Consider the following 18,876-nt stretch of genomic DNA (forward strand, 5'->3'; position numbering starts at 1 on the left):
TATAGTATATTAAGAATCAGTAACAAGCTAGTATATTAAAACATCAAGTTTCTGGCTAATATTGTAGTGTTTAATATTTGGCTTAAAACAATTCATAGAGTATTTGGAGTATTTATAGAGCTAATTCCACCCCCAACCCCAACCCCATTTCTTTTCTCGTTACGCTTTTTTGGTAACGCTTTTTTCGGTTATGTGCCAGAGCTAAGACATGAAAATGTCAATAAGAATAATAATAGTGTCGTAACTTATTTTAACCCAATCATAAGACTTGAAGTTATATCGAAAGTGATACAAAGTGATATTAGTTTACTAGAATGAACGTTACGCGTTTCATGCGTTGTCATATTTTTTTTTATTTCATACATACATAAATATATATATATATTTTTTATAATATGCCATCATTGCTAATTGTAATATTAATATAGCATAAAAGTACACGTTTGTGAGTATATTTTATTTTATTTAGAATCAAGTATAATTATATCCTAATGAATAAATAATAACGAAAATGTATCATAGACATTCAATTATTCAACATTATTCCAACTATTTTTAGTATATATTATTATTAATATATTATAACATCCAATTATTCCAATTATTATTAATTACATTTTTGGTTCGTAGTCATTGATGTTCCAATTTTCTATCCTATATTACGTTGAATTATGGGTGAAGGCCATCCTTTTGAATGATCCATGGGAATCATTGTTGGAATATTATCTTTTGTGTCTCTACTAAAAAATAAATAATTTATTTAGAATCAAGTATAGTTATATCATAATAAATTAAAAACAACAAAAATGTATCATAGACATCCAATTTTTCAATTATTTTAGTAGTAGTTAAAGGCTCATAGCATTTCAATGCCTATTCTTACCTAGGTGTTATGGCTGGCCATCCTGTTATCGGGGTTTCCTCAATGGCGTTTGGGTCACTCGTCTCTTTGATATCTTTAGGTGGAAATATTCCTACTTGGCCAACTGGAAAGGTTAAAGCTGGAACTTCGTTTTTGGAACATTGTCTTTTATAAGCTTCATAAGGAAGTAACGACATTAGAGCCAATCTATGCCCATCTATTTCAATATGACCCATCAATCCTCCACGCTCAAACAGTTTTGCTGGCAAACAGTGAACATCATAACCAGTACCCACCGGCAGCTGGCCATACGTAATGCCCTATGAACACAAATATTGAATTCAAATAAATCATAAATCATTAAATAAATATATAAAATACTAATTTTGGGTTGCTCAAAACTTAAGTTAGTTTTACACCCCGTGTTTTAAATAATCACGTTGTTCAAAAATTATTTATTAAATCAACAAAGTTATGTGAAATACCATTAAGTGGAAGAATACAGGCGACAAAAATATTATTTTAGTCTACAATATGTAGGAAAATGTTTAATAGTTGAAAAATGGAAAGTAACTGAAGTAAAAACGTTAAGATGGAAATATAGAATAACACTAAATGTTAACTACATTTTTGTATTTATCTCAATTTTGTGTACAATTTCTTAATAATATACTTATACAAAAAAAAAACTCTTTAAAACTTAAAAACTTTTTAAATAATCTAGTAAAAAATTAATAATTTGAGGTGATGTTAAACATACATTAACTAGAGATAAATAAGAAAAAAAAGTAATCGGTGGACCACATTTGTGTAATTTAATAATTTTAATAAAAAATACTGTTAACTTTATTGCCATTAGGGTGATCAGAATATTTGCACATTTACGATGGCTGAGAAAAGTACACGAGGCTTCTAAATAGCTTTTTTTAAAAAACAATAGATTAGGCAACTTAAAAGATGTAACATAGGGAATGCTAAATTATCAAATGAATCTAATGAATAATATATCAATAGTAAACAAAATAAACGGCGTTTTGTAAAAAAATACTATCTATAGTAGTTATACGTACCAAAACCGAGAGGATCGTAATAGCTTTGATTACATTCGAGAAAAACATTTTTAAGCAGTAGTTGACAATGAACTGTCGACAATGTACTGCACAGAAGATGTTAACAGTAACAGATGAAAATGGTGTACGTTGTACGGATATTTATATCAATTTTTTAGATTGCATTTTTCATTTTTAAATGAGGTTTTTAGTTTACTATGCAATATGCATGTCATAAATTTTGTTTTAATTATAAAGGTCGATAACATTTTTAATCCGCATGGCAAACGTAATAATTGTTATTGATGTAATCATAAGGAGAGTAATACAGTTGGTTGTAAAACGTCTATTTTGTAGTTGAGAAGCTATAAATGTAGTACCTTGTTAATTAGAAAACACATAATTTTTATTATGAAGTTATTAAACTTGGTTGTTAGAACTATAATAAGTTTGAAAATAACTGAATGTGTCGTTAATATCTATTATTTTCTTATTTAAGTCATTTATTACCTAATAAGTAGTATCGTTTTTATACGTTAAGTTTAATCTACTTACATAACCGTTTACAATTAAAGTTATTTAAAATAATATACTTAATAGTTTATTATTTTTCTAGCCACAGCTACCTATACAAAATTGTAGGTAATTTATTATATAAAAACAATATAAAGAACAAACATTTAATATTTGTGTATAATAAATTGTTTTTTTTTTTATTGTAAATCCATTGTTATTACATAAAAATAAGTATTACATAATAAACATAGAGATTATCTACCCTAAAGCAAGTTTGCGTTGAAGGTAGAGAGCGACAGTTTACTTACAAATAATAATAATAATAAGGTGTACATGATAACTGCTTGTAAACGTATATAAAACTTATTCTAAGTACAATAATAACCAGTTATTATTAGTTATTTTAACATTTTTATGTTTATCAGTTATATTCTTTTTAATAATAACAGGCATAGAATTAAAATAAGTAGGACCCAGGTTCCAGGTAGTCCACGAATTTTTGACCAAAAGCTTTTTTAAAATACATCACTTTAACATCGTATGCTAAATGTTCCCTTTTTGTTTTTTCATTATTTATATTTCTCCAATTATCTATATTTTTACCTACCCATAAAATGGAATTTTTTTTTAATAGTAAATCCACAGGTAATACTTGAAATAATTTAATGTTTTGACTTGTTGAACCTTCAAGAGTAGGTTTCTGTAACCATAATCGAACAATTTGTCTTTGTTGGATTAATAAAGGTTTTATGGCATTAACAGAAAGGCCTCCCCAAATAAGTAAACCATATTGCATTAATGCTTGATATAATGCTAGATATACTGTTCGAACAACTTGCATTGGTACTACTGTTCTAAATTTCTAAAAATCATAACTCATAGTACGTAGACGCATTACTAAATTGTTCACATGCAGATTCCATCTTAGATTCTTGTCAAAATTCGACCCAGATAACGAATACTAGAGACGCTTATTAACGTTTTGCATTTTATATCATTGCATGAGTTATTATTATCGCAGACATGAATTTTTAATGTATCAAAATTATCATCTCTCAATCAATCATGAAATTCATAAACATAGTTTTATTATAATTTATCGATAGTTTTCTATGGTTTAGAAAATCGACTACTCTTTTAAAACCTTTAGTAGCTTTAAAACGTACATCAACCCATGAATTTCCTGAGAAAAGTAAGCACGTGTCATCAGCATAGGTAGTAATAAGTCCTTTTATTTTTAAATTACAGACACTATTTATGTACAAGATAAATAGAATGGGACCCAGTACACTACCTTGTGGTACTCCATAGTTTAATACCACTTCATTACCAATAAAGCTATTTATTCGCACTATTTGCCTTCTGTCTTCCAAATAACTCTTAAACCAATCTAAACTTGATGAAATAATACCAAATACAGGCAAAATATTTAAGAATGCTGAGTGATTTACTGTGTCAAACGCTTTAGTTAAATCTAAAAATATTGCCATTACTTTCTTGTTATTATCAAGTGCAGAATTAATAAAACGTGTGGCACATGTAGTATATAAAGCATTTTCCGTACCTAGTCCTATATCTAATGTTATTCTCTAGCCATTTTGTTTTTAACGCCTCCCTCCTTTGCTCTAATTTAACTCCTTACACTTTTGTACTCTCTTCCAACAAAACTAAATCATCAGCAAACAATTAACACCGAGATGCTGTCGTCCTGTATGTCCTTCGTAATTAAGTAAGTTCATCTTACTTAATTTATCTCATTCGCTAAAAAAAAAAACAAGTATGAGTTTAATGAACAACCATTCTAAAAGTAAATAATTCTTCTATTTCGCCACAATTACACACACATACACACACTCTTAACACTAGTTTTCACGCCTATTAATACATATTCTCTATTTTTAAATAAATTTCATTTCCAGAACTACCCATAACACCTCTCTTGGTGCCATGCCGAAAGCGAAATTTTCTATATAAGTACGTTTATACGTTCTCGGTGCTGCCGTGTATTGATTTGAGCAGTGCGAATTTTGAGTTCATCGCGCACGTGACCCACAATAACCTGCTGGGAACAGGATGACTTTTGTCTGGAGAAAAGGCGCCTATCCTCTGTTTAATTGTAAGTACGTATATACGTCCTCGATGCTGCCCTGTAATTATGATCAGTGCGATTTTGAGTTCATCGCGCACGTGACCCACTTTAATCTCCTGGGAACGGCAAGACTCATGTCCGGAGACAGGACGCCTAACTTTATCCTTGGACTCTGGGCAGATGATCGATATGAGGCTGAGGGTGTAGCGGCAGACTCAAGCGCAGCCGCGTATGCCTGACCGAGATGCGGTCACGTACGCCAACGCGGGCGCAGACATCTACCCCTATTCCCTTGCAACATCGATACATGCTCTTTACCGTGTCCGTCCTCTCATCTGCTCTCCGTGCAATCGACCGCTGCTAAGCCTTAGAGTTTGCTCCGCTCGGTGTAACCACAGGGTAAATTATTAATTCTGTGGAATATTCGGCATTTTGACTTTTATTACAAAAAAGGAGTATACATTTATTTACAGTATTATCTATGTGTTTGCACTGACCTTCCCTTATGGACGCTAATAAGCAGAAAACGTAGTTAATATTCAGAGCTATTGTTTTCGACCAACCACTGTTTTTATACAAAAAAAAAAAAACCTTCTAGCTCTTTGTAATGACTATTGTGATTTTTTTAACAGTAGTTATTTAAGGAACATTTAATAACAGAAAGGGATGAAGTACAGCTTGAGAAATTTAGTGAAATATTCCAAGAACTACTTAATGGGCCAGAGCACAGAAGAATTACGCTACGTATGACGGGAGTGAAACATTTATTGAAATTCTCAAAAATGGATAGGCCCAGAGAAGATAATATAACATCAGAATTACTCTAATTTGACTAGAGCGAGTAGTTGGGACATCGTGAAGAGAAGAAAGGATGTCAAAGGCATATTTAGTACTATCAAATATTATACTGTACTATCTTGCCTTGAGTCATATGGTAATGAAATAGTTGGTGATTATCAGGGAGACTTTAGAACAGGTATATCAATACCTAACCAAATACGAACAGTACCTAAAACAGATTGTAGAAAAATGCTGAAAGAATACTCATATGTGAATGGTTTGTTCCTCCGGGAGAGCGACCGTGGAGGGAAAAATGGTCACCTATTTCACTTTGGTGTCAAACTTGTTTGGTAAGCGTTATATCGGTAGCCAGTTGTAGTACAAAAACTGTGTGTCCCGATTGGTAGGGAATAAACGTTAAAATAAAATTGTACAACGAACGGGTCGGAGTCGAACCAAAAAAATTGTTTTTCTGCTTTTCATTTTTAAACTACTGTTTTTCTTTACTAACACTGCGTCGTCTCTATCCGAAAATTGTACATTTTTGTGAAGACTTTTTTGACTTTTGTCCTGGTTTGGAAAAACAAAGTACTATTATTAATTATAATATGTTTAACGAACAACTACTCTAAAAGTAAATAGTTCTTCTATTACACACACACACTCTTAACACTAGTTTTCACGCCTATTAATACATGTTCTCTATTTTTACATACATTTTCTCTTTAGAACTACCCATAATAATTCTCTTGGTGCCATGCCGAAAGCGAAATTGTCTATATAAGTACGTTTATACGATATCGGTACTAAATACACATTGATTTGAGCAGTGCGAATTTTGAGTTCATCGCGCACGTGACCCACAATAATCTGCTGGGAACGAGATGACTTTTGTCATTCTTCGAATTATTGTACATTTTTGTGAAGACTTTTATGATTTCGTTCTGATTTTGCAAAAACAAAGTACTATTATATGTTACTTTTATTATCCCATCAAATATACTAGTTTTATCACTAAAAAGCACATAACTTCAATATAATAGCACATAACTTCAAAAATATAATAATGCACAGTAAGGGGATTGGATGCGGTCTGTTTTTTTTGACGTTTTAGACCAAAGAGCCAGACAAAATTTAGCTACTTAGGATGATCCGATTTTAATTCTGTAAAGATATACGAGTTCTTTGGCAACCTTACTAGATTATGTAGAAAACAGATTTTTTGCTTTTCTCTATGTAAAAAAAATTACAATTTGAATTACAAGAAACTGAAATGTTTAAATGAAAATCGACTTCCTACATAACACAGTAGATTAGCCAAAGAACTCGAATCTCTTTACAGAATTTAAATTGGACCATCCTATGTAGTCGAAATTTTGTCTAAATGTTTGGTCTAAAATAAAACAAAATGGCTTTTACTCATAGAAACAATTATTAAAATTAAAAATAATACCTTGAAGCTTATACAAATAACCGATAAATTGTCACGGTCGAAATTTGTTAAAACTTTTTCTTAAATATTGCCTATACAAAACTTCTTAAAAACAGACCACGTGCATTCCCCTTAAATTATTTTTAGCAAAGTAAACCCCAAACTTAGTTTACTTAATAAACTAGTTAATTTTATTCGTATGGTTATTAAAAATGATGTATTCAATAATATGAATAAATTGCCAAGTACACGACAAAAAATATTTTATTGGATACTTTAAACTCAAGAATATTTACACCGACAGTTACAGTTAAGAAATGTAACTAGTAATAATTACAACAAAGATTTTTATATGAAACGTATATATCTGGGCTTGGATCTAAAAATCTTAGCTTACATTCAGTAGCTTTTGTTGACAGTTTAAGAAACCATTTGTATTATGACTCAATCCAGAATGTTTAACCGTTTATTACCAAATTGTTGGGTCATGAAAATAAAGAGACTTAATATTTTATAGAATCTTTGTGTTTTACTTTTAAAAAATAAGTCAGTATTTAAAACTTGTAATCAAGTAATTATTATTATATTGCATTTATTGTACTGAAACTTCTCATTTTTATGTAAGTTCTACATAAGATTTATAGTCGTTCAACACAAAACACTATTTGTATTAAAATTTTACTTATTTTATGTATAAGTAACTAAATCATAAAATAAGTAAGTTTTTTTACAGAATTTAATTTATTTTGAAATCATAATTACTTATGAAAAATATAAATGCAAAAACACAGAACAAACATATTTCTTTAAGTAGAAATTATCATTAAAAATTATTTACCGTCATAGAATATACAATAAGTACAAACTATTAAATATAAAATATTAATATATTATTAAATTTTTTTTATTAATAAATTAGTGTTTTTCAGTTTTTTCACAAATTAAAATATGACAATGATGTTTAAATACTTAGCCTTAAATTAATAGCAATGGTAAGTTAGTTTTACATTAAAAAATTATATAAACACATGTTAACTAACATTCACAAAAATATAAAGTTTTTTTAAAAATTCATTGTTATTCAAATATACGCTATGTTTTAGAGACCTCCAACTAAAAAAAAAAATTTAAGTTTTTTTTTTATTGTGGCCATAGTTGTGGTGTTTGCACGCCAGTCGTATCGGGTGTAGACGAGGAAATTGAAGGAGAAACCGTATTGGTGGCAGACGTACGAGTCGAAGTTACAACCGATATATACTGTGCTCTATTTGCATCACTACTATGTGGTATCTGATCTTGAAAAAAAATGTTAGGATGATTTCGTTGAAAGTTCGTTGTCACCGCGTGAAATCGTGTATCCTCAGGGTTCGTAGTATACACTAGTTGATTGTTCGGCAATAGTATCGCTGCATGCCGAGGTACACTTTTCAAATAGTGGCCGGTTTGTTGTAGACGTGGATGATGAATACCGTGTGTTTGTGGTTTTTGAGTGTTGTATATTTGTGTTGTGCTACTAATTGGCACCGTTTTATAATAAGACTGCTGTGGATTGTTAACACTCCCTATTGAACACGATTGTAATGCATGTATATTTGTAGGGTGTTGTTGGAAATTCATATTTGTCGGCTGTACACGTGTAGAAACGAGCTGAACTTTATTTGTTGGAGTCTGTATTGGTACAACGTTTACTTGTTCGACATTTTTATTCGACCCGTTGGGTGATAGAGAATGTTGTGAAACTAATATGGTTTGCGACGGCTGTGATGAAACATTTACTTGCCGCGTTTGCGGAACAGCTAATCGATATTGTGGTTGACAAACCTGTTGTATATTTATAAATTGTGGATTTGCTTGGTTGACTATTTGGGGAGGTTTTTTCTGTACTTGTGAATTTTGCAATACTCCTGTATTTTGCACATTTGTTTTAGAAGGCTGTTGAAGACCGCTAAATTTAGATTTAACATTACTGGGTGGTCTCATCAAATTAAGCGGAGGAGCCTGATGTTGTTGTTTGGGAATAGTTGTAGTAAAGCCCATTGGTTGAGTAATCAATTGGTGTACATTTGGTGGCTGTGTTGGTTTCAGATGGAGGGATGGAAGTATTAAATTAGGTGATGTCAATGTATCAGGAAATTGCAAGTCACTCATAGATGGGTCGTCCGTTTTTTGTAAAGTCTCTTTTATTTTAGTAAATGACCTTTGGTATTTTAAACCCGATACACCAATTGATATGTACTGATCATTTACTAACATCAAGTTCATTTGTTTATCAAAACTGGTTTTGAATGCAGGTACATTTTTTATTTTGTCCTTGTAACACCTGAAAATTACATTTTAGTTAAATAATATTTATTTATTCTATTTTTTGTTTTATTTTTAGCTATTATTAATTCAATTTAAGTTACCTATTGGTATCACATTTTAAAATAAGTCCACAGTCCAAAGCCACCAGTAGCACCTTGGTAGTTAACCACTGCATTTCGTTTATCACAGTGGTACCGACCGTACCGAACCAAATACTCCACTTTTTCAAACCAGACAACAAATCCCATATTATTACACCACCTTCTAAATCTGTAACGATTGTTTATAAATAATTAAACATACATATTACAAGACTATCCTCTAAGATTAATACTCTGACGTACCAGCTGACGCCAGAATGTAAGGATCTAACGCATGAAATTGTAAACATATAACATGATCACGATGTCCTTGAAAAACTCTGACGCACCGTGCGCTTATTATGTGATAAAGCCGTACTGTGAGGTCGGTTGATCCTGTTGCCAAATATATTTCATTGGGATGAAATTTTATACTCTAAAAAAATAAAGATCTATATTAATATAGCTAATTGATATCGTTTCAGATGAATTTATTTAATTTTGAATATTACCAAAACATGATCTCTGTGGCCAAAATATATTCTTAATGGATCGTCGAACGCCAGACTCCATAGATAGCCATTAGAGTCTGTTGCTCCAGTAGCTATTTGTGAGCTATACGAAGAAACAGTCACACAACTTGACACGTGATCTTGGCTGTAAGAAAATTATTTTTTATCAAATTGTTACACGACATGGCTAGAAAATGCCTCATCTATGTTATTAGTTTTACAATATTTTAATACTAGATTCGGGAAAACATGTAGATTATGATGCTTTTAGTGCTTTTATTTTTTAAACTTCAGTTTATAATAGGATACAATGTAGAATACTTTTATATTTGATGCTGCAATAATTGAGTTGTACGTGAAATTAGTAGTTTTGTAGTTGTAGTAAAAAATTAAAAAAGTAAAGGAAGTGAGTAATTGTAAAACATATTATTAGTGTAACTAACAAAAACCACTCACTTTATTGTAGTTATGCAATCGCCAGTTTTCATATCCCAAAGTTTCATTGTCTGATCTTTAGAAACTGAAATAAATTCATTTGTATCTGGCAATTGAACTAAACCAAATATTGACCCTCCATGACCACATAACACTTTAGCTTTTTTAACATCATACCTTAAATAGTATAATAAATATAAAATATAAAAACATTTAAAGATTATTTTCAATCATTAAAATACTGACGTTTCTTTGAGACATTTTTTATTAACTCGTCGGTTTGTGGAAGAACTGTATGAATTTTTTGAATTTGCTTCATACATGTCAAAAATAGACGATTTATGCTTCTTTAGATTGTTGTATCTTTTCCACAAGTAAATTTTGCTATTTTCAGTACCAGCGATTACATAACTTTGATCGTCAGAAATAATAGCGCAAGTACATCTTAACATGAAAAATTAAAAAAATACTTATAAATAAACATACATATTATACATATTGAGGATAAGAAACATGTAATCTCTGTAATTAAAGTTACTTTAATTTGTATGAATGAAAGTAGGATTAATAAATTAAACAAAACAACCATACTGAAATAAATAAGTAAATATTGTATTCAATTAAATAACGCACTTGTCAACGTCTTTTAAAAGAATTTGTCTGAGATTAGTTAGATGTATGTCATCATCGATATTTTTTACTTCAATTTTGGTTTTATGCAATTCCTCGATATAGCACGGAAATTTCTTTCAACAAAAATTCATATTTAATTATTAATTTACAAGACTATTAAAAAAAAAAAAAAATGCACAAGGTACTTGTTGTAAATTATAATTTTTTTTTTTTTTTAATAATTATTATTTATAATTTATAAAAGTAATAAGATAAAATGTAATTTGAGTTTAACTTACATTCCGCAATCGTGAACATCTACTAAACTTATTATTTACAAAGTTTACATATGGATTGTCTTCCGAGTTATAGTCACTTGAATCACAGACTGAATTATTTGGCGAATCACATGTCGACTCACTAATTGAATCACTCGTTGAATCCTTTAATTTTTAGAACAATGTGATAATTATGTCAAAGATACAACTAATTGGATCATCAATAAAACCCACTTCAGAATACTGCTTTGATTCTTTTTTAACTTTAACTGGATTCTTTCTGCTCTTCTCACTTTGTTCTTTGTTTTGTTTGGCTTTTGAAAGCTTTAAAGTATATAATTAAATATGACATTAGAAACTATGATTATACAAGCATAATAATAGTTAATATTACAATTTTATTAAACAGTTAACTTTTGATGAACTTTAGATTTGTGCTTAACCCATGGTTGTGTGTTCTAATTACTTTTATTAAAAATACAACTATACTTTATTTGCCTTTTATAACATAATTTAATAACCAAATTATTAAAAAAAAAAAAAAATTATAAAATAAATCAAAAATAAAATAATATTTCACTATACTTATTGAAATTGCAAAAAAAAACTAATGAAATAGAAAGCAAAATTAATTGAACAACCTCTGTTTCAATCTATGTCAATTAGTTATTAAGTCTTTTCTATAATATTACTTTGAAATGTATTATAATTACATTGCAAGTTAAAAAAAAATGTTAAATCAATTATATATTTGTTATGAAAATTAGCATTTAATAGTACAGAATACTATAAGTAAAATAATAATAATGTTGATTAAAAATTACTTTCTTCTTCTTCATTCGATGTTTTCTTGAGGGCATTAAGCGTTTATGTAGTTTTGAAGTATTCCCATTTTTTCCAAAAATCTGAATTTGTTTAAAAGGTAACAAATAGTTTAAGAAGATTTATAATATATGCCATGAAAATTGTGATTAATTTAAGTACACTTGTCAATAAAAATATTTAACAAAAAATAACTTTTGATATTTAAAAAAATTATAAGTTACAATAGGTCTAAGTATCTTAATGACTTATATGAATAAGAAAACTTATTGGTAATTATAAAATATATTTTTATAACTGTTAGTCAAACTTTATATAAATATTTGTTTTATTAAAAATTATTCTTTTTTAATATTGTTGGCATGTGTGAAAAAAATTCCTTATAAATTAGGCTTCCAACTGTATCCAAGAGAATGGGTCTGAGAGAGTTCGCAGGATTTACACACGCTGTGAAATTTTAAATCATCTCCAGTGTTGGATAAGCGTTCAAAATAAAATTTTAGGCATAATGCATATACATAAACGTATAAGCATTTGATTGTGTTCTTAAGTGTAAGTATATTTAGTTTTCTTTTTTTTAAATACTTGAATGAAAAAAATACTATTAATTAAAACTCTTTTTAAAGAACATTTTTTAAAATAAATGTAACTGTATAAAATAGTTAAAAATGTAAAAAGAAATAACGTTAATAAGATTAAATTTACATATTTACTAATTTGAAGCTGTGAATAAAAAATATAATTAATTTAATGGTAAATAACATTATATAGTAGTATAAATTTTAAATAATAAATAATTAATGTTATAATAATATTAAATTACTAATGAAAATAAATTGTCAAATGACCAACTTTTCATGTGCACTTTTATAAATTTTACTGAAAATATCTTATAGAACATTCTTAAATTGAAATAAAAAACAATAGGACATTACTATACTTATTCTGCTACTCCTTTGCATTGATTTGACTTTGTTAGTAATTTTGCTTGAAATTTTCTTTGTTCTCAAATCGTTATGCAGCTTTAAAGTATGAAATATGGTTGTATTATGTTAGAAATTATTACAATATTAGTTATCACAGTAAAATTAATTTACAATAAAAAATTGTCGCTGTCACGCAAAAAGTAACCAGAGGTTCAAGACCTTTTTAAAAAAATGTTCTTGCCCATTTAAGTATACCCCAAAAATGGCATAAATCCACTTAGATACTTTTTGAATGGCAGCAACAATATAGTTATGGAAAAATATTCTTTATAGTCGTCAAACACAATAATGTAAATTTTTCAGTTACAATAAACAATTCTTTGTGACTAAAATAATTAAAGGCAGTTATTAATTAGTCTGTTTAAAGTCTATTAATTATTTTTTAACTAAGGAAAATCTTAATTTACTTTGTTGGCCGATTTTAAAATTTGTGAGCTTATGTGTCTTTTAAATCGAGAGTTTTCTTTACTATTTGTTACTTCCTAAAACATGTATAAATATTAATAAATTATTATTGAATAAAATACAACTAATTAGAGGTGAAATAGAAATAGATAGTTTTAATTTACTTTTTCTTCAGATGACAATGGTGTAGAGCTTTGAGGGCTTTCACAACGACGTTTCTTGGACCTCGAAATTTGTTTTTCTTTGCTAATTGTTGCATTCTTTAACTAAAATAAAAGATCATTAATTATCAATTTCTCAATAACATTGCTGTAACTTACATTTGGTTTTTTCGAAGAGTTATCGGTTGTAGAGTTTTGATACAGCATTGTTTTCTTTTTTCCTTTTTTTATATCCTTATTGAAGGCAATAAACATTAATAAAGTAAAAACTAAGTTAAAAATAAATTTTTAAAAACCATAAAATCCACAAAATGCATTAGATGCTAATTTATTTTTAATTAATAAACATAATTATAGTGAAAAATTACTTTGAAATCTAAAAAAAAACTATTTTGACTAAAAAACAAACCAAAATCAGAATTTTACGATTTCTTGTATAACAAAAAAAATTAATGAGTAAATAAAGTTTCTTAATAAATTTAAATTTTTGACAAACGTACATATGTGTTATCACTTATGTTAGTTTTATGTTGAATTATATGTAACCATACCCATTGGTATTAAATAATTATACATACGATTGTAATATAATGAAATAAAATAAAATAAAAAAACCTTTGATTGCAAATGTGTAGTCAAATAAGACAGTGTTATATTATACATAAATTTCATCATTAAAAAAAATGTCTAAATGTATTTACTTTTTTAGTTGTACTGATGCTTGGTGGAATGAGACTTTTGCTACAATGAGGTTGTTGGTGATCTTCTGTAGTTGAAATTTTATCTGTTCGTGGATTGAATCTTTTTATGGTTGTTAACTTAGTATTGTATACAAAAAACAAATGATGGATTTATGTTAACACTTAAAAATGTTATTGAAAAAAGATAGATGGACTTACGATATGTACCATATCTACATTTTAAATATTTAAATGTATATAAAGCATTAAAAGTAACAAAAATAAAATAAATATCCATATTTCAAAAATTTCAAAGAAAAAAATTGATAATCATTGTTTTAAAGTGATTTTTTTAAAGTGAAAATTTGCATATAAGGTAATAATTAATATTTGATATTAAATTATTGAACATCAATAATATTTAGTATTTCCAAACATGATAAAAAATTAACAAAAAGCATAATCATTATTTTTTAAATTAAATGTTTCATGACAATAACAGTTTTTAGTGTTGATTTAAATTAAATATTTTACATAACTTAAAATATAATACCATATATGACTTGTGGATTCATATTTTACTACTTACCTTATCATATATAGGAAATCAAGAACAAAATAATACACTTACATTATTATAAACAGCTGTATTATTGGAGTTTTTGGTGTTCTTGCTAATGTTACTGTTTGTAATATCATTTTGTGTATTATGCAAACCACCTTTACTTGATCTCTAAAAATCAAAAAAAATATGAAGTAATAAGTACACAAAAAAATTAAAAATATATTTCCAAAGTATTAAACATACACATTTTTCCAAATTTTTAATTTTGTTTGTAGATATACATTTTTCATTATTCTCATCTTTTCCTATATTAGAAAAATTATTAGTTTCAGATTCGTCTAGTTTTTTTGTCTCATTAACTGATGACTTTTCGGTGTTTGTTTCAAAATAATCTTTAACCACTTTTATTGGATCGTCAATAGGAAAAATAATATCAAACCAGTTTTCTACAACCTAAAAATTATTTTAGCATGAATAGTGCATTTAAAAAAAATTAAGAACTATACAACTTACATGTTTTAACAAATGTCGACTGTCAAGAAAACGCATTAAACATGCATGAAATTCACTGTTTGTCTCAATTATATACTTATTCTGCCTATAAAAATATAAATAAATAACTTGTTTAATTGTGTGAGAGTACAAATATTACTACAGATTTTATAATAATTCTAAGGAGTAGACTTTATTATATATTTACAGTTCAAAGTATAATATTTAATGTAGTAGAAAAAAAAATACCAGACTGTAAGAATTTTTAATTAATTCAAATTAATTTTATTGATTAGTTAAAATACCAGAAAAAATATTGATTGGTTGTATGCTTATTTATATAATGATATGTACATTCTAATGCAACTATATCTAAAAATAGGAAGAACTGAAGTAGTAACAATAGAATACTGAAGTCTTAAGAAACGGGTTTAAGCCCGTATCTATTAGATACAATAATTTTAATAATTAAATTAAATTTATTGATACTGCCAATCACATAAATATTTTAAAAAAAAAGTTGTATTCTGGTGTTTTTTTTTCTTTATCTCGATCATTTACAATATGTTATAGCTTACAAGGGGAAACTTTCATGTTCTTCTAATTTCTATTAATAAAGATATATTATTAGAGGGTTTTAACCATAAAGAAAATTATATTTCTGCATTCACTATTTCCACATACTAACATCTCAAATGATACATTTTGCACATACGTTTTTTTTTCTCTGTAAGCATCAATATGTTATATGATAAAGACTTGTATTCATATTATATAAAAATAATTCTGTTCTGATAGTATTAATTATTATGTTAGTATAACACTTGGACAAGGTCTTTTTGTATCTATCAAACACATAAAAATGATTTACCTGAATTTAGTAATACACGTTAAATTAGAAATATCATCCATGTCGTACGATTTTTGCAAATCTTGTAGAAATAAAGTTTTTTTGGCACTTTCAAATAAATATTCATATGGTTGAAAAAAGTCTTTTACATGTTTATGGCCAAATATAGAGTGAATATTTAAATATAAATGACTATATAACGGTATTTTCATGCGTTGAAGTTCTTTTTTATAAGCTTCATTTTTGATAGTACGACTCCAGCTTTCAAATCTAAAAAATTAAAATGCTTTCAAATAAATTATTAATTTAAAAAAAATTGAATTCATCAATTGTGTATTTTACATACTCAGACACCTGGTCTTGAGCATCCTGAATACAAGTTTGATCATCACAAGACTCCAATGTTTTAAAATTATGTTGAACAATCAGCATATTCAAATATTCAACTGCACTTTTGGTGACTACACTTGGGTTTGTTATGTACGAACTCTGTAACAAAATTAATTTTATAATTATTAAAATTATAAAACGCAAAATCAATTTTTTTAAAGAGCTTACAATACGATTTGTATAAAAACTATCAGATAATTATGTAAAACCTATACAATATTACAAATGTAACTTAAATTGTAGTCGGTTGCTATTAGAGCTGAGACCTCGAATCAAATTTTTTTATTATTTGAATTATTCGAATAATCGAATAATACTATTCGTATGAAAATAATTCGAACATTCAAATAGCTATCGAATAATTTGAATAGTTCGAATAATTCGAATAGTAAAAATAGATTATTAAAAATAGATCAAGAACACCTTAGTTGTCTCTTAATTATTATTTTTTTTAATCTAATTAATCCTCCAAAGAAAATGATAAAATATTCGAAAAATCAGATTGAAGATTCGAATTTTTTTTATTCGAATAGTCCCATCATTAGTTGCTATATTTGGTAAATATAAAATATGTGATTTTCATATGTATTTTGTGTAACCTTATAAACTTAAATAAATTGGTTTTTACAAAATTTTAGTAAAAGAAAGTAGAGAAAGATCGCTAGCTTTTCATCTGTGCAATTTAAAACTACATTCAATGATTACTTAATGAGCCCTTCAAAAACATACCTAAACCATTCTAACATTTTACCTATAACATAGGTATAAGAGAATATATTATTTTGGCCTTCCCTAAAGACTCCTAAAGAGATGTTTTTTTTTTGCAGATTGGGTTTAAGCTACACCTCTGTTACTTTCAAACAAAATAATTTTAGACCTTTTATTGAATGGACTACAAATATGAGTAAAATCATAATTCCAAGATATGTGTGAACAGATAAAATTATTCGGATATGAATTATCAAGTTATTTTACTCAAACAACTTTGTCTTGCTCTCCTACATCATACAAAATGTTTGATTTATATTTGTACATTGCCCGTTTTAGATATAAGTTGGTCCATTTTACAATAAACAATAGGGACAATAAACAATTATCTAAATAAAATCATATAACCTTTGGTCAATTATACATTCTTTTTATCAAAAATATTGACATAGTGGTTAGACTATGTTGGCCTAAAGTCAACAGTAAATAGTTTTTAGTAAAAAAGGCTATTGCTTTTGTATCAATTTTTTTTAAATAAATACCTAATGTGATTGGACTATTATATGCTTTTAAGAAAAATAAAGATCAAACAAATCTAACAATAGAAAAAAATTATAGGTAAACTATTGTTGTTCAGTTTTTCAAATTTCAGTTCCAGGGCTTGAAAACGTTCTTTTAGTTTTGGTTAAAATGTTAGTGTTATGAAATTTTTTATAATTTTGTGTTAAAAGTTGTAACGCTATTAAATGTTAAATACATTTTATTAACCATAAATATGTATTATTATGTTATCATGATCTTCATGTTTTGAACATCTGTTATTACTTTATTTCTGATAAGTAGATGTAATAAAAAAAAAATTAAAAACTTTAAGGCACTCGTTTTGTTGCCAAGCAACCAAGAGAACAGGTACTGGGTAGCATAGATAAACAACAATCGAGTCATGGTGCATTGATTAAAATGGTTCATTGATTTTGAAACAAATGTACGAATCTATGTTTCTACTCCGTCTCTATATAAATGCATCCCATACCTATACTTACATACACAATAACATAACTTGGACAATCCACATCACATATTTATTTTGGCCATTAGGAATAAGCAAACATTTTTTTATCATGGTTGTTGTTTTATGTTTAACAATAACAATTTGTTGACAAAAAAAATTTATAGCATTTAAACGTTAACATTTTAAAGAGTTTGAAATTCGATGATGTACAAATATTGAACTGCCAATGTAATTTGAACATACCTATTTAAATGTCATACATTTATACCGTTAGAAATCAAAATTTTGTGCAAGTTAGTATTTATGTCCTGGTATTAAATACAAATAATAAACTCACATCAATATTCCTATTTTCCAGGTACTCGCCTACAACAGCGGAAACCGAATTGTCAATCGACATTGGACTGAACAGTCCGCCATCGTTTAGAACCGGTTCCTGTACCGTCTGCTGTTGCTGTCTGCTAGTGCTCGATTGCTGTTGGGTTTGACTGGTTGCATTCGAACACCGTGACTTGGACGACATGCCTGGCTTAACGAGGACGTACATGATCGAAGCGTTTGGACAACGGATAACACTTTACAGAGAAGAGAACAGACGACCGTTGGCGTAGTTCGACGGCGACGCCGGCCCAACTACGGGAGACAACCGAGCAAATCCTGTTTCAAATAATTGATTGTTTAAAAATCGGTACGTGAAACTTGAGTCGATGGATACCATCCAAACCAACGAGTACCTATTGGCTATTATAGAAAAATATGTTAACTGAAAAACGATCGGTCGCCTGTAAGCTGACGCTAAACCTCTTTCGGCCTTTAAAGTAGTTATCAATCATGGTCGACCAACTGATACCGCGGT

At 28.1% G+C, this 18,876-nt stretch overlaps 2 protein-coding genes across 5 annotated transcripts; both read right to left on the reverse strand.

Moving 5' to 3' along the window:
* Positions 1–495: 495 nt before the first annotated feature.
* Positions 496–2,039, reverse strand: LOC126836596 (uncharacterized). The gene is made up of 3 exons (XM_050570150.1): positions 1,933–2,039; positions 884–1,182; positions 496–740 (listed from the first exon to the last, which is right to left on the reverse strand). Exons 1-3 carry the CDS (start codon positions 1,978–1,980, stop codon positions 650–652), a joined length of 438 nt encoding a protein of 145 aa, XP_050426107.1. The 5' UTR covers positions 1,981–2,039; the 3' UTR covers positions 496–649.
* A 5,613-nt stretch (positions 2,040–7,652) lies between these two features.
* On the reverse strand, positions 7,653–18,850 carry LOC126836592 (uncharacterized). 4 transcript variants are annotated; one of them, XM_050570141.1, is made up of 22 exons: positions 18,755–18,847; positions 18,358–18,677; positions 16,257–16,399; positions 15,932–16,180; positions 15,082–15,166; positions 14,812–15,021; positions 14,635–14,736; positions 14,025–14,141; positions 13,483–13,557; positions 13,327–13,428; positions 13,165–13,239; positions 12,707–12,793; positions 11,774–11,854; positions 11,184–11,273; positions 10,971–11,114; positions 10,693–10,805; positions 10,306–10,503; positions 10,081–10,236; positions 9,625–9,769; positions 9,377–9,548; positions 9,134–9,302; positions 7,653–9,048 (listed from the first exon to the last, which is right to left on the reverse strand). In XM_050570141.1, the coding sequence occupies exons 2-22, from the start codon at positions 18,565–18,567 to the stop codon at positions 7,869–7,871; spliced, it is 3,903 nt and encodes a 1,300-aa protein (XP_050426098.1). In that variant the 5' UTR covers positions 18,568–18,677; positions 18,755–18,847; the 3' UTR covers positions 7,653–7,868. The 4 variants fall into 4 exon arrangements, with proteins under 4 accessions (XP_050426098.1, XP_050426097.1, XP_050426099.1 ...); XM_050570140.1 differs by having other exon boundaries at positions 18,358–18,850; XM_050570142.1 differs by lacking the exon at positions 14,025–14,141 and having other exon boundaries at positions 18,358–18,850.
* Positions 18,851–18,876: the final 26 nt, after the last annotated feature.

The sequence above is a fragment of the Adelges cooleyi genome, unplaced genomic scaffold (assembly GCF_023614345.1).
Source record: "Adelges cooleyi isolate 19-005CV unplaced genomic scaffold, UGA_ACOO_1.1 ACOO_flye_CR_arks_rails_tigmint_CR_PRNA_247, whole genome shotgun sequence".
Taxonomy (NCBI): domain Eukaryota; kingdom Metazoa; phylum Arthropoda; class Insecta; order Hemiptera; family Adelgidae; genus Adelges; species Adelges cooleyi.

Coding starts and splice junctions, on each gene's coding strand:
- LOC126836596 (XM_050570150.1), bottom strand. CDS start 1,980: ATGTTTTTCTCGAATGTAATCAAAGCTATTACGATCCTCTCGGTTTTG. Junction 1,183..1,932: donor TTACGATCCTCTCGGTTTTG/GTACGTATAACT, acceptor TTGTGTTCATAG/GGCATTACGTATGGCCAGCT. Junction 741..883: donor TGGCCAGCCATAACACCTAG/GTAAGAATAGGC, acceptor TTTATTTTTTAG/TAGAGACACAAAAGATAATA.
- LOC126836592 (XM_050570140.1), bottom strand. CDS start 18,567: ATGTACGTCCTCGTTAAGCCAGGCATGTCGTCCAAGTCACGGTGTTCG. Junction 15,022..15,081: donor GTCGACATTTGTTAAAACAT/GTAAGTTGTATA, acceptor AATAATTTTTAG/GTTGTAGAAAACTGGTTTGA. Junction 9,549..9,624: donor GCCACAGAGATCATGTTTTG/GTAATATTCAAA, acceptor TTATTTTTTTAG/AGTATAAAATTTCATCCCAA.